Source organism: Talpa occidentalis, unplaced genomic scaffold (genome assembly GCF_014898055.3).
Source record: "Talpa occidentalis isolate TD23 unplaced genomic scaffold, MPIMG_talOcc4v2.1, whole genome shotgun sequence".
NCBI classification, from domain to species: Eukaryota; Metazoa; Chordata; class Mammalia; order Eulipotyphla; family Talpidae; genus Talpa; species Talpa occidentalis.
Window position 1 is genome coordinate 108582773 of NW_026555331.1, and position 14603 is coordinate 108597375.

The 14603-nt window shown below is 35.0% G+C and overlaps 1 protein-coding gene across 4 annotated transcripts in view; it reads left to right on the forward strand.

Annotated features, from left to right (window-relative positions):
* BBS9 (Bardet-Biedl syndrome 9) overlaps positions 1–14603 on the forward strand; it is a 345679-nt gene that overhangs the window by 84481 nt on the left and 246595 nt on the right. For all 4 annotated transcript variants that reach the window (XM_054692462.1, XM_054692461.1, XM_054692463.1 and 1 more), the window contains exons 8-9: positions 4016–4199; positions 4831–4960. In XM_054692462.1, coding sequence (XP_054548437.1) covers positions 4016–4199; positions 4831–4960 — 314 coding nt within the window. The remainder of the gene's footprint in view (positions 1–4015; positions 4200–4830; positions 4961–14603) is intronic.

The following is a 14603-nucleotide window of genomic DNA, read 5'->3' on the forward strand; positions in this document are numbered from 1 at the left end:
ATATGTATTTATCCATGTAGTTGCCATTTCTAGTGCTTTTCATCATTTTGGGTAGCTGTGTATTTCCAACTGGTGTCGTTTTCCTTCTTCCTAACAGACTTCCTTTCATATTTCATTCAGTGTGGGTGCTTTTGTGATCAATTCTTTTAGTTTGTTACGTATGAAGTTATTTTGCCTTTATGTTTAAGTTATATTCTTTGGGCATAAAATTTTAGCTTGACAGATTTCCCTCTGAGGCTGTCCCTCTGTCGCCGTGTTTGTTGCATTCCTGCTTATCTTTGTTCCTTTGTGTATAATGTCTTTTTTCACCGACTGCTTTTCTGATTTTCTCCTATCACTTGCTTTGAGTAATTAGATTGTAATGTTCTTTTTTCTCTCTTCTTTTGTGCTTAGGATTTGTTGAGCTTCTTGTATCTGAGTTTGTAGTTTTCATGAAATTTAGAAATTTTTTGACTTTTTATTCTTCAGATATTTTTTCTGTCCTCCATATCTCTCTTCTGACTTGGGAGCTCCAGTGACACATCTATTTAGGCTATTTGAAGCTGACTCAGCTCATAGATTTTTCTTCCATTTTAAAAAAGACTTTTTTTCTATTTCATTTTGGGTAATTTCTGTGCAGTGACTATTTTTGTTCTACAATGTCTAAACTATTTATTCCCACCTGGTACAGTTTCCATCTCTAAAACTTCAATTTGGGTGATTTATTTTTTTTAAATATCTTTTATGTCTCTAACTTTTTGACGATATAGAATGCAATTATTATAATTGCTTGAGTGTCCTTGTTTTATAATTCTAACATTTGTGTCACTTTTGAGTCAGTTTTAGTTGCTTCATTTTTCTCCTGTTTTTTTAACATGCTTGCTAGTTTTTTATTACATGCTAAATAGTCAATTTTATCTGGTTGGGTGCTAGATATTTTTGTATTCCTTTAACTGTTCTTTGATCTGGACACAGTTAAGTCACTTGGAAAAGTTTGGATCTTCTTAGGTCTTTTCTGCATTAAAGTTCTGTTTTGTGGGACCAGAGCAATGTTTATTTTGCGACTACTGCTGCCTACTCTTGAGGCAAGAGAGCTCTGCTAACTCCCTTTGAATTATAAGGTGTTTCAGTCTGACTGGTTGGGAACAGGCAGTATTCCAGGCCTCGTAGAGTGCTGGGCACTGCTACCTCTAATCTTTTTGGGTGGTTCTTTCCCTGGCCTGGTATAGTTTCTTTGCATGTACTGATAAGTACTCAGCTGACTATTCAGGAGGATTCTTTGCAGATCTTAGAGTTCTCTGTTCTGCTCAGTCCACTTTGGCATACTTGCTGTGTTCTGAACCATAAGCTGCCTTGGATTCTCTGAATTCTCATGTTCCATTTCTTTAGCTAGGGGAATCTGCCATGCTTGGTCTGGTCACCTCTTTCCTTACCATGGTCTGGAAACTTTTTTCATTATTGTTCTTGGTTCTTATGTTGTAAAATAACTGTCCTTGTTAGTGTGGATTTCTTTCTCAGCTCTCAATTCTATTCCATTGTTCTGTGTATTTTTATTAAAAAAAATCTAACTGTTTTGATTACTATTGCTTTATAGTATAATTTGAATTCTGGTCACATAATACATCCTTTCTTTTATTTTGTCAGGATTTCTCTGGTTATTTGGGGTCTTTGTGGGTCTATACAAATCTAAAATATTTGCTTTGTTTCCTTGAAGGAAACTAATGGGATTTTGTTAGGGATTGCATTAAATCTGTATATTGCTTTGGCATAAGATGGTCATTTTATCAATGTTAGTTATTCCAATCACTGAGCATGGAATATATTTCTGTTTCCTGAGATCTCATTTTTTAAAAAAATGTCCTGTGGTTTTCCTTGAACAGGACTTTCACTTCCTTTGTTAATTCTAGGTGTTTAATTCTCTTTGAAGTGATTGTAAATTAATTTTTTTCTTGATTTCTTTTGCTTCCACTTCATTGTTTGTATATGAGAATGCAAATGGTATTTATTGTATATTGATTCTGTAACCCACTGCTTTACTATGCTGATTCTTTTTTTTTTTTTTTTATAGAGGCATGTTTATTTATTTATTTATTTATTATATTTGTTTGTTTGTTTTGTTTATACATGCACTGGGTACAGTCAGAAGCGCAGGAGGGTGAGAGAATTCACCAGAGCCAGAGCGGGGAGCAGAACAGGCAGAAGGACCGAAGTACGCTGCTGAGGGGAGCAGTGGGTGGCAGGAGAGGTCTGCGCACCATGTGGGATCCTCCTCCGGGGCCGGGGAGCAGCCGGGGATCGAACCGGCGCCGCAGAGGCTGTGGGTAGCTTCGCAACCCAGCGCTCAACCGCTGCGCCACCGGGGAGGCCCACTATGCTGATTCTTTCCACAAGTTTTTAGTAGAATTTTTAGGATTTTCTTTATATATTATGTCATATGCAAATAATGAGTTTTATTTCTTTTTTTCCTCGGATTCCATTTATTTATTTATTTTCTAATTGCTCTAATTAGGACTTCTAATTACTTTGTTGCCTAATAGTGCTTATAGCGGGGGTATGCTTGTTTTGTATCTGATCTTACAGGAAAAGTTTTCATTTTTTTATCTTTGAATATGATGTTAGTTGTGGATTTGTCATATATGACCTTCATTCAGTAAACAAAAAACGTATTGTTCTTTAGCTTCTTATGCCAGTCCCCAGATTCCTCTCCCTGTATTTTCTGTTTTTGGAGTCTCACTATTTCTAAGTGAGGTTTCTTTTCATTTTATGAAGCACCTTTAATATTTTTGACTTGGCCAGTTTAGAGGACATGAATACCTTCTACTATTTTTTGTCTGTGAAGCTCTTTATCCCTCCTTTAGTTTTGAGTTTTAGCTTAACTAGGTAGCAAATTCTTGATTAAAGATCTTTTCCTTTCAGGAATTTGATTATATAATGCCGTCCTCTTCTGGCTTGTAGGTTTGTCCGAGAAATTGAGTGATAGTGTTATGGGATTTCCCTTATATGTTCCTGATTGTTTTCAAGATTTTCTCTTTATCTTCAATTTTGCCACTTTAATTTGTAGTATGTCTTGGTGTGAACCGGTATGATTTTTATGGTTTGGATCTCTTTGAACTTATTGTTTCTAGAAGTCTGTTTACTTCCTCAGTTTGGGATGTTACTGGCTAGTTTTTCTTTAAACATGTCTTCAAAGGATGTCTGTCTTTGTCTCTTTTCTTTATGGAACCCATATGATGCAAATGTAGTTCTGCCTTATACTGTCCTATAAGTCCCTTACGTTGTCTTCATTTCTTAAAATTCTTTTCTTTTTGTTGGTCTCTTTGCAGCCTTTCCCAATTCCATTTGTTAAAAAAGACTATCTTTCCCCTATTATGTATTCTTGAAGACTTTGTCAAAGATCAATTGACTTTAAATGCATAGATTTCTTTCTGGGCTCTTTATTCTGTTCCATCTATGTATCTGTGTTTTATGCCAGTATTACATTGTTTTGATTACTATAACTCTAGCATATTTTGAAATCAGGTAATATGGTGCTTCCAGGTTTGTTCGTTTTGCTCAAGATTGCTTTGGCTATTTGGAGTCTTTTGTGGCTCCATATGAATTTAGGATTATTTGTTTCTATTTCTGTGAAAAATATCATTGGAATTGTGATAGGGATTTGAGTAGGGGATGTTATAATATGGACATTTTAATGCTAATAATCCATGAACAGAGCATATACTTACATTTATTTTTGTCTTCAATTCCTTTCACCAATGTGTACCTTTTCAATGTGCAGGTCTTTCACTTTCTTGTTTAAATTTATGTGAGGGTTTTTGAATCACTGATAAGCTAATATCCTTTAGTCAAAGATGGGGCAAAAATCTTTTTGTATTTATAATATGACAGAAATAAGGCCATAGCAAAAGAAACAAAAGAAGTGAATGAAGATTAAGTAATCTGCTTTTGTTGTAAAGCATTTTCTTTATTGCATTGATATGAAAGTGACCAACATATTTTGTTTTTAGCAACCAAATTTATCCTGGGTTTTGCTTTGCAGGTGGATTGGACTCTCAATATTGGGGAGCAAGCCCTGGACATATGTATTGTCTCTTTTAATCAGTCAGCATCATCTGTTTTTGTTCTTGGTGAGAGAAACTTCTTTTGTCTGAAGGATAATGGACAAATTCGATTCATGAAGAAACTTGATAGTAGCCCAAGTTGTTTTCTCCCATATTGCTCAGGTGTGTAGAAAGATTTTCCTTTATTTTTCCATGTCATATATATGAGATAAAGCAACACTTGCATGCATATATTTTAAACCTGTAGGAAAATAATTTTATACTGAATATGTAATGAAATTTTAACTTTCACAGTTTGAATAGAAATTTGATATAAAGTACACATTTGGTTTTGTCAGTCATTTTACTCTGTATGACATGGCTTTTAGACTTGGCTTCCAGTTTACATCAGTGCTTTCCAAAATGTGACTTCAAGATGCTTCCAAGAGAACATCAGACCCTTTTGTAATCATAATGAAGCATAGCGATGTCTAATCGAATGACTTATCTGTAGTGAATGCCCAGTAAATCATTAGCTTACATGTATTAAAATATTAATAAGATTCAAATTTTTGAGATGAAATGCAAACATGTTGGCCACTATCTAGTTATAGTTTCCAACTATGTAAAATCATTTTCTTCTTCTTGATATTGGTAGTTTGAAGTTGAAAAATGTTTTATTAGTTAAAGTCTTTATGCATTAAGACCAAGATATTAGAATTAGTCTGTATCATTAATCTTTTAAAAGGGACATGATATAATTTTGCAAATGACTGTTTTCTTATTATTCTCTTTTTCTATCTTCAACCTGCAGTTTCTGAAGGAACAATTAATACTCTGATTGGAAACCATAATAGCATGCTGCATATTTATCAGGATGTGACACTGAAGTGGGCAACTCAGCTTCCTCACATTCCTGTAGTAGTACGAGTGGGCTGTTTGCAGTAAGTGATTTAACTTAATGTTTTTTTAAATGAGGATCTTAATCAAGGAATTCTCTAGAAGTTTTATGAAACAAATGGCAAGTGATTTCACTAAAAAGTGACAAGTGGCCTCGTAGTATGAATGTCAAAAATATAAATAATTTAAAATGAAACTTACTGGGAAAGGGTATTAAAAAGATTTAACTAACACTATTAATCATTTTTTTTATTTAGTATCTTTTCTAAGAAATCTTTGGAAATTTAAAATTTTGAGAAAATGGTTTACCTGATAGGTTATTTTCTTTAAAATAGAAAAGAATTTCCTCAAGCATATAATGATCCCCTTTAGAGATTATTTATTGATAGACTGTGTTAATAGTACACTTCAGAGCTTGTTTCAGATCTTATTCTGTCCTGTAGTGTGGAATTGCTAATGACTAAGGTTTCAGACAGTTTTGATTTTTTTTAAAGATTTATTTATTTATGCATACAAGAGCTGGGGTACAGGCCAGAGATGCGGGGGGGTTGAGAGGATTCACCAGAGACAGAGGGGAGCAGAACAGGCAGACTGAAACACACTGCTGAGGGGCGCAGTGGGAGAGACAGGAGAGGTCTGCTTCGCCATGTGGGTTGCTCCCTGGCCAGCCAGGGATTGAACTCGTGCTGCAGAGGCTGTGGATTGCTTCATAGTGTGGTGCTTAACCCCTTGCACCACCAGGGAGGTCCCAGTTTCGATTTTAAATAGGGTTGCTTTGCATTTAAAATGAAAGACAAAATCCAAATCTTAAATTAAAAAAATTATAAAAATAAGAGAATGAGAATTCTTAATTATGTTATTTTCTAGATCATCATTATAAAGGGCAAGATCCTAGTGAACTCTTTTGCATCTCAGATTATATTTAGTCATTGAAAATCTCAGTAACTGTATAAAAACACAACTTTCTTTAAAGTTTTATAGATGCCCAGGTCTATTCACTTATGCTCTTTTAGACCACTTGATTGCACATTTAAAAACCATATGTAAAATGACACTTATAGTATTTCATCACTACTATTAATACTCCCAAACTGAGAGGTTGAGATTGTAATATTATTGTTGATACTCAGAAAAGGACATTAATGTTTGTATTAATGGTTAATCTAAGGTCTAAATATTGGAAAAATGGAAACTGTTTTGGAAATATTTAATATTTTTAAAAGAAGTTTCTCATGTTTCATGAGAAAATATGCTCAAATAATAGTTATATACTTAACACAAATTTTAGTTATATATAAAAAAATTTAAAATTTTGAGATTGATTTTTACCACCAGATGGTTATTTTAGTTGAATGAAACCCTGAGACTCACCAACATTTTGCAACAGATTTACTTGGAAGGATTTAGGACAGTGAAAATACCTTGCCAACAAGGCAACATCAAGTATTTCTCATCTGGGAGAGTAATTCTCACAGCAGTACTTAGATCCATCCAAGAACTGTTCTTTTTGGCCCCACCAAGTGACAGCTGAGATATAAGAAGACAGTTTCATAGTTGTAGGTATGAGGCCTCTCTTGGCTTATAGTCTCCTTGCCCCTCAGGAGCCAATATCTTTATTTATTTATTTATTTTTTAGCTTTTTTTTTTTTTTTTTTTTAATAGAGGCATGTTTTATTTATTTATTTATTTGTTTGTTTGTTTTTGTTTATACATGCACTGGGTACAGTCAGAAGCACGGGAGGGTGAGAGAATTCACCAGAGTCAGAGGGGGGAGCAGAGCAGGCAGAAGGACCGAAGCACACTGCTGAGGGGAGCAGCGGGCGGCAGGAGAGGTCTGCGCGCCATGTGGGACCCTCCTCCGGTGGCCGGGGAGCAGCTGGGGATCGAACCGGCGCCGCAGAGGCCGCGGGCAGCTTCGCAACCCAGCGCTCAACCACTGGGTTGGTTTGTATGCTAGGGCACAGTAGAATGATGGATAAATACCTTATTAAGAACATTTAGTTGAAATACTTATCTTGCACATATTTTATTCATAAGGGATGTGTCTATTCACATATTCTGGGTAACTCGAAGACATGACTTCTGGGTAGATATTTATGGTTAATTTATCAGTAGTTTACAGTCCAGATGTAACTTACAAGCTAAGAATTTAATAGGAACTGAAATTGTTGAATAAAAAGCTGAATTTCTATATTGTATGAATCAAGATGCTTATATTCTAAAGTAGACTGTCACATCTAAACTTAGTTATTTCTGAGTGGTTTCCTATTTATCATAGTTGTTTCAAGATCATAATTATAAACATCTAAATGCAAATATTGCCATTAGTGTTTTCTACAGTTAATCAATATATAGCAATAAATTCTATTCAATGAGAGATTTTTCTTTTATATACTTTTGCAGAACAGTTTGAAAGAATTTTATTTTAATTTTCATTAGATTTTAAAAGTGATTATTCCCACTCTAATAGCTCTAGCATATTTAGGAGTTATTATTTGAAATTAGAAACACTGAAATAATTTTGTTCTTGCTTTTATAATCTTGAGAGTTAAAATTTTTTTTGGTAGAAGCTTTCTTTGTTAAATGTGTTTATTTGTAAAGGGAATTGCTGTTATTTTAATGTTTCTTTTCAATGAATATAAAATACTGGATTTTGGTCAATTTGATGCAATTATACTTAATAACAGCATTTTAGTTGGAGACTAATATGTTTTATTTCCTACGCCCACCTACTTGGCAGTCAAAGTCCTCTTTACCTTGTTTACTATAAACCATTTCTAAATCTGTGCTTCCTTCTTTCTTTCCAGGATAAATAGCAGTTTCGATTTTAAATAGTGTTCTTTTTGTTCAGTTATTTAAATTTTTATGGATTAGACTGAAAATGTGAAATAAATATATAGGTTACAGAATCAGAAGAACCTGAATGTGATAATGTTTTGTATTGCTATTATTTTTTTCCCTAATGTCTTAATTGGCTCCCCTATATTCCTCCTATAAGTGAAACCATCCAATATTTTTCTTTTTCCTTCTGACTTATTTCACTGGGCATAATTCCTTCTTGCTCCATCCACATTGCTGTGAATGGCATGAGTTTATCTTTTTGGATTGCTGAATAGTATTCCATTGTGTATATATACTAATGTGGTGATCTTTAGATTTAATGTTGCTTGGATTTTATATTGATAGAACAAAAATTATGTTTAGCCATGTGGTTGTCATGTGATCTGTCATTTGGTATGGCACTTTTATAAATTGCAGTATGACTACTCTGTTAAGTGTTTTATTCACTTGGAAAAGACATGTAGTAGTCATATAATTAAGATAAAAACTGTACTCTTATTGTTATTTGTTAGCTGGGGTGATCACTCTCAGAAAAATTCTGCTTATAGGGCCTCCCCGGTGGTGCAGCAGTTGAGCGCTGGGTTGCGAAGCTGCCCGCAGCCTCTGCAGTGCCGGTTCGATCCCTGGCTGCTCCCTGACCACCGGAGGAGGGTCCTGCATAGCGCGCAGACCTCTCCTGCCGCCCGCTGCTCCCCTCAGCAGTGTACTTTGGTCCTTCTGCCTGCTCTGCTCCCCGCTCTGGCTCTGGTGAATTCTCTCACCCTCCCGCGCTTCTGACTACCCAGTGCTTGTATAAATAAATAAATCTTAAAAAAAAAATTCTGCTTATAAAAGTTATAAATCTACTTGATTTTATGTTTTCATTATCATATTTTTATGTAATAATGTAAAACACAGAATCCTCCATTCTAATGAAAAGCTTAATAGTAATTACAGTACCAGATAGTTTATGTTCCATAGTAAATCTGTTTAATTTGTCTTCCAGAGATTTTAGAAACACTATATAACCATGGATAAGGAGTTGCACTTAGAATGATAGTTGGATTTGTAATTTTCTGTTTTATCAATTAAATGTTTTAATAGTAGAATTATTCTTATTACCGTGTGTTTCCACTGAAAAATTTCTTAATTTGCTTTTCTATTTATTTCTCTCTATATATTTTACATCATTGTTCATTTTTGTACAGTTTGCTTTCTCAGCTCAGGTGTAGTCCATTTGAGAACTACAATCTTAAGGGAAGTTTACTACCTCAATAACAGTATGTTATTTAAAGTTATAATTGTAAACACCTGCAAACCCACAAAACAGAAATCTACAGCAAAAATGATTTCTTTTGGAGTATGAGACTGAATGGTGGAAAGATCTGGATATGCTTTTTAAATATCTTTTAGAAAGGCTCAGGTATTCTAAAAATTAACTCTAGTCTTTGGAAAAATAACGATGGATGCTGCCAAGGCTTTTCCATTTAAATCTAAAATAGTTCAAACATAAAATAGACTTAAACATAAATACTGTAGAATGAATGAAAAGTGAACAATAAATGGCTATTTTAATTAAGAAAAATAATATAAAATTATTCATTTTTCTTTTTATGTAGTCAAGTGTAAACTAGAAATTTCTAGTATTTTATTATTCAAAATAGGATGAAAGAAACAGTACCATTTGCTTCAGGATGTAGCATTTCAAAACACTACCTTTTGGGCCTCCCCGGTGATGCAGCGGTTGAGTGCTGGGCTGCGAAGCTCTGCAGCGCCGGTTCGATCCCCCGCTGCCGGGTGAGGGTCCCACATGGCGCGCAGACCTCTCCTGCCACCCGCTGCTCCCCTCAGCAGTGTACTTCAAATCTCTGCCTGCTCTGCTCTCCCTTCTGGCTCCGGTGAATTCTCTCACCCTCCCAACCCGCGCGTCTGACTGTACCCAGTGCTTGTATAAATAAATAAATCTTTCAAAAAAAAAAAAACAAAACAAAAAACTCTACCTTTTATCTTTTACTTATATTCTTTTCAAGAGCAATTTTTCTCCTCTTCTTATTCCAACTTGTTACCTTTATATTTTGAGTGAGTAGGTACAGTTCATATTAATTGAACACTCATATGAATTGAGGAAAAAAAAATTCTCCACCTGTACACCTATGTTTATTGCAGCACTATTTACGATAGGTAAAACCTGGAAACAACCCAAATGCTCAAAAATAGATGACTGGATCAAGAAGATGTGGTATATATACACAATGGAATATTATTCAGCAATCAAAAAAGATAAACTCATGCCATTTGCAGCAACGTGGATGGAACTAGAAGGAATTATGCTCAGTGAAATAAGCCAGAAGGAAAAGGAAAAATATCGGATGGTTTCACTTATAGCAGGAATATAGGAAAACCAAATAAGACATCAGTGTAAAAAAAATAACAGTACGAAATACAACAAAGCAAAAACGGACAATTATAAATCAGAGACATACTGCAGGGGAGGGGGAGGGCGACGAATCAGAGGGAGGGAGGTAGGAGCACAGGGGTCTGAGGTGATGGTGCACGGGTGCATTGGTGAAGGAAACTCTGTGGCGACTACACCTGAGGGGTTGGGGGGAAGCAAATATTGTTAAAAATGAACAATGATGTAAAAAAAAATAAAAATGAAAAAAATTAAAGAAAATATTTTAACCACAACAAACAAACAAACCCCACCCCCCCCAAAAAAAAAAAATTCTCTACTTTTCAGTATTTCAACTAGGCTCATACTGTGTAAATGTAGTGTGGGACTCAAAGTGTGTGAATGGGCAGGGGGCAGGTTTAGTTTCTATGGAAATAATATCCACAGTACTTAAAGTTTAGTGGAAACAAAAAATTAAAGCTCAGTCACATTGGGAATAATGGAGAGATGCAATTGGAAAAGTTATTTCACCCCTTTTTCAACTTCTGCAGGCATCCAGAAGGCAGGAAATGCTTTTTTCCTCCATTGCATCTATTGTTCTTTAGGGTAACTTAAATCACTGCAACTACTGCAATCATTAAAGCATCACTATATAAAAATGGCTGAATTTTGAGCTTATTGCGTAGTTTTATGGAAAGAAGATTACAAAAATCAAAGTTATAGTTTGTTGAAAGATTTGCTCTTTAGTTTTTAGTTTTTTATTTTTATTATTTTTTTGTGTGTAGTATACTGTTATGATAGAAGTAATGCCCATTCTCTAAGATTAGACCAAATTTTCCTTATTTGAGTTGGTATAGACAATTTATAATGACTAAGAATTAAACATAGAGATTTCATTATGTAGCATGTAAATGAGTTTTTGAGTGATGTATATAATATGCATTTTTTTATTCTCCCCCCCACAGCTTTCTTAGAAATGGAAATATGTATTGTTATTTTCTGCATGAAATTTACTTTTAAGGAAGTAGTTAAAATAAAGGTTATAGGTGCCAAAATACCATTTTTGGAGTTTAAAATTTATAAAAAATAGGGTACTGAGCAAATAAATTCTTTAACATGAAATATTATAGTTTTATTTATTGCCTGTTTAAAGACAGATATCATAAATTTTTGGTTTGTTGCTGTTTTGGCAACAAACAGAATTTTTGCTTGCAAGTACAGAATTTAGTTATTGCATTCTTGTCTTTAAAATTGTATTTTTTTTTTTTTAGTTAACATTGGTTTATAACACTGTATGTGATTTAGAGGTATAGCTTTACATTTCTTCAGCTGTTCATTGCCATACCATACCCTCCCACAAGGCACTCAGCCCTCCTCTGCAGTCCGTTGGATGCCCTCCTTCCTTTGCCCTCCAGTTTCTCCCTCTCCCCCTGGTACCATCAATTATACAGTTAGATTTCTAGGGTTTGTTTTTGTTTAGTTTTCTCTGTTCCTTTGTATTGTTCCTCTGTATTCCACATGTGAGTGAAATGATGTGTTGTCTTTCTCCGTATGACTTAATTCACTTAGCGTAACCCCTTTCAATTCCATCCATATTTCCAAGAATGGCAACGGCAAGATTTCACTTATTTTTAGGCTTGAGTAGCAATTCATAGTGTGTGTGTGTGTACACATAACCACATCATTTGCTGTTGGGTACTTTGATTATTTCTAGAACTTGCCTACTATAAATAGTGCTGCAGTGAATATACCAGTGCAAATATCCCTTTGAATAAGTGTTTTGGCGTTCTTTAGGTAGATACCTAGGAATAGAAATGCTGGATCATATGTTAGATCTATTTTTAATATTTTGAGAAACTTCCATATTGTTTTTGGTCAAACCTGGACTAGTCTATATTCCTACCAACATGTACAAGGGTTTTTTTCCCTCCGCATCTTTGCCAACACTTTTTGTATCTGGTCTTTTCTTTCTTTTTTTTTTAAATGGGCCATTCTCAAAGTTGTGAGGTCATGTTTAATTGTGAATTTCATTTTCATTTCCCTGATAACAAGTGACGATGAAGAATTTTATTTTATGTGCTTATTGACTGCTTTCTTTGGAAAAGCTTCAATTTAACTCTTGCCCATTTTTGTATTGGGTTATTTGTAATCTTTTTGTTGAGATATATGAGTTCTTTGTAAATTTTGGGTATTAGCCCCATGTTGTATATATGATGCACAAATATTTTCTCTCACTTAGTAGGGGATCTCTTCATTTTAACGATAGTTTCTTTTGTTCTGCAGAATTTTTTTGGTGTGATGTGGTCCCATTTGATTATTTAGCTTTTGTTTTCCTTGCAATTGGAGTTAAGTCTCCAAAGACATCCCTGCAGCCAATGTCAAGGAATGCTTTGCCTATGTTTTCTTTTTTTAAAAATTTATTTTACTTATACAAGAGCCAGGGTACAGGCCAGATGCGCGGGCGGGGGGTGGGGTGGGGTGGGGCAGTGGTGAGAGGATTCACCAGAGACAGAGCCGGGAACAGAACAGGCAGACTGATGAAATACACTGCTGAGGGGAGCAGTGGGCGAGACAGGAGAGGTCTGCTGCGCCATATGGGACCATTGCCGGCCCGCCGGGATCGAACCTGTGCTGCAGAGGCTGCGGACAGCTTCACAGAGCTTCGGCGTGGTGGGGGGTGGGGCTGCTTTGCCTATGTTTTCTTCTGTTTATTTTATGGTTTCTGAACTTATAGCCAAGTCTTTAATCCATTTTGAATTAATTTTTGTGTATGGAGTGAGACTGTAGTCTAGCTAGAGGTTTTTTGATTTTGTTTATCCTTTCGAAGGACCAGCTCTTGATTTAATTGGTCTTTTGTCTTGCCTTTTTGTTTCTCTCTTATTTCCATTCTAGATTATTTCCTCCTTATACTAGCCTTCAGTTTCATTTGTTCTTTTTCTTTTCTTTGAACATTAGGTTAATTATTTGTGATCTTTCTTGTTCTTGAGAGAGACATGTGTTACTATTAAATTTCCTCTTACATTGTTTTTGCTACATCCTCTAGATTCTGGTAGCTTATGTCATAATTTTCATTTGTATCTGATTATTTTTAAATTTATCCTTTGAATTCCTTGTTAATCCAGTTGTCATTCAATGGTATGTTTTTTTGTCTCATCACAGTAGAGGTTTTTCACACTTTCTTTTAGTGGTTGAGTTCTAGTTTCTCCATTGTGGTCAGGGAAAACAGTTGATCTGATTCAGTCTTCATGACATCATTGACAGTAATTTTGTGACCCAACATTAATCTGTCTTTCACAGTGTTCTATGTGCACTTGAGAAGAACGTATACTTGGCTTATTTGTGGTGCAGTGCCTTATATATTTCTCTTAAGTCCATGTGGTCTAATTTCTAATTTTAGGGTATTATTTACTTGTTGATTTTCTGTCTGGTGATTATATCCATTGAGGCAAGTCAGTTATTAAAGTCCTTTCTTGTGTTGCTGCCATGTCTGATTTTAGATTTGCTAGTAGTTGCCACATATATTTTGATGCTCATTTTTCGCATATGTATTTGACAAGTGTTACCTCTTCTTGATCTATTGATCCCTTAATTGTTATATATCATCCATGGCTATTTTTTCATTTTGATTGATACAACTATTTTGATTAAGGAATGGCTATCCCAGTTGCTTGCAGAATTGTTTTCTAAACATTTACTTTGAACTTACATTTATCTTTGTATCTTAGATAGATCTCCTTTAGGCAGCAGAAAGTTGGGCTTTTTTTTCCTGATCCAGTAAGCCACTCTACCTTTTCATTGATTATTGCAATACATTTGCATTTTAGGATAATTATTGATATATGGGTATTTGTTACTGCCAGTTTGTCTTTAGTTCCTGGTTCTCAGATAGTGAATTCTCTATTTTTAATCCACAAAATCATTATTTCATGGCTAGTTTTTCCTTCAGTTATTCATCTTAACTCACTTTTCTCTTTCTTCATTACTTAGTGTCTAAAAAGTGTTTTTTAAAGAAAAGTTAAAGTTTTGTTAATATCAGAATAAATCTTTTCCAGGTTGCTTTTGCTATAATTGTTTTTTTTTTGCTATAATTTCAAAATATCTTTTTTTAAAAGATTTATTTATTTATTTTTATACAAGAGTTGGGGCACAGGCCAGATGTGTGGGAGGGTGAGAGGATTCACCAGAGGCAGAGCAGGGTGAAGAACAGGCAGACGACTGAAATACACTGCTGAGGGGAGCAGCAGGTGCAACAGGAGAGGTCTGCCACGCCATGTGGGAATCTCCCTGGCCAGCTGGAAATCGAACACGCACTGCAGAGGCTGCGGACAGCTTCACATCGCTGTGCTCAACCCGCTGCGCCACTGGGGAGGCCCATAATTTCAAAATATCTTAATAAAATCAGCAATAGTATTATGTATTGTTTTGAATTAGATCGTTGTTACATTTCTTGTGTTATTTCTCCAAAATACAGAGCT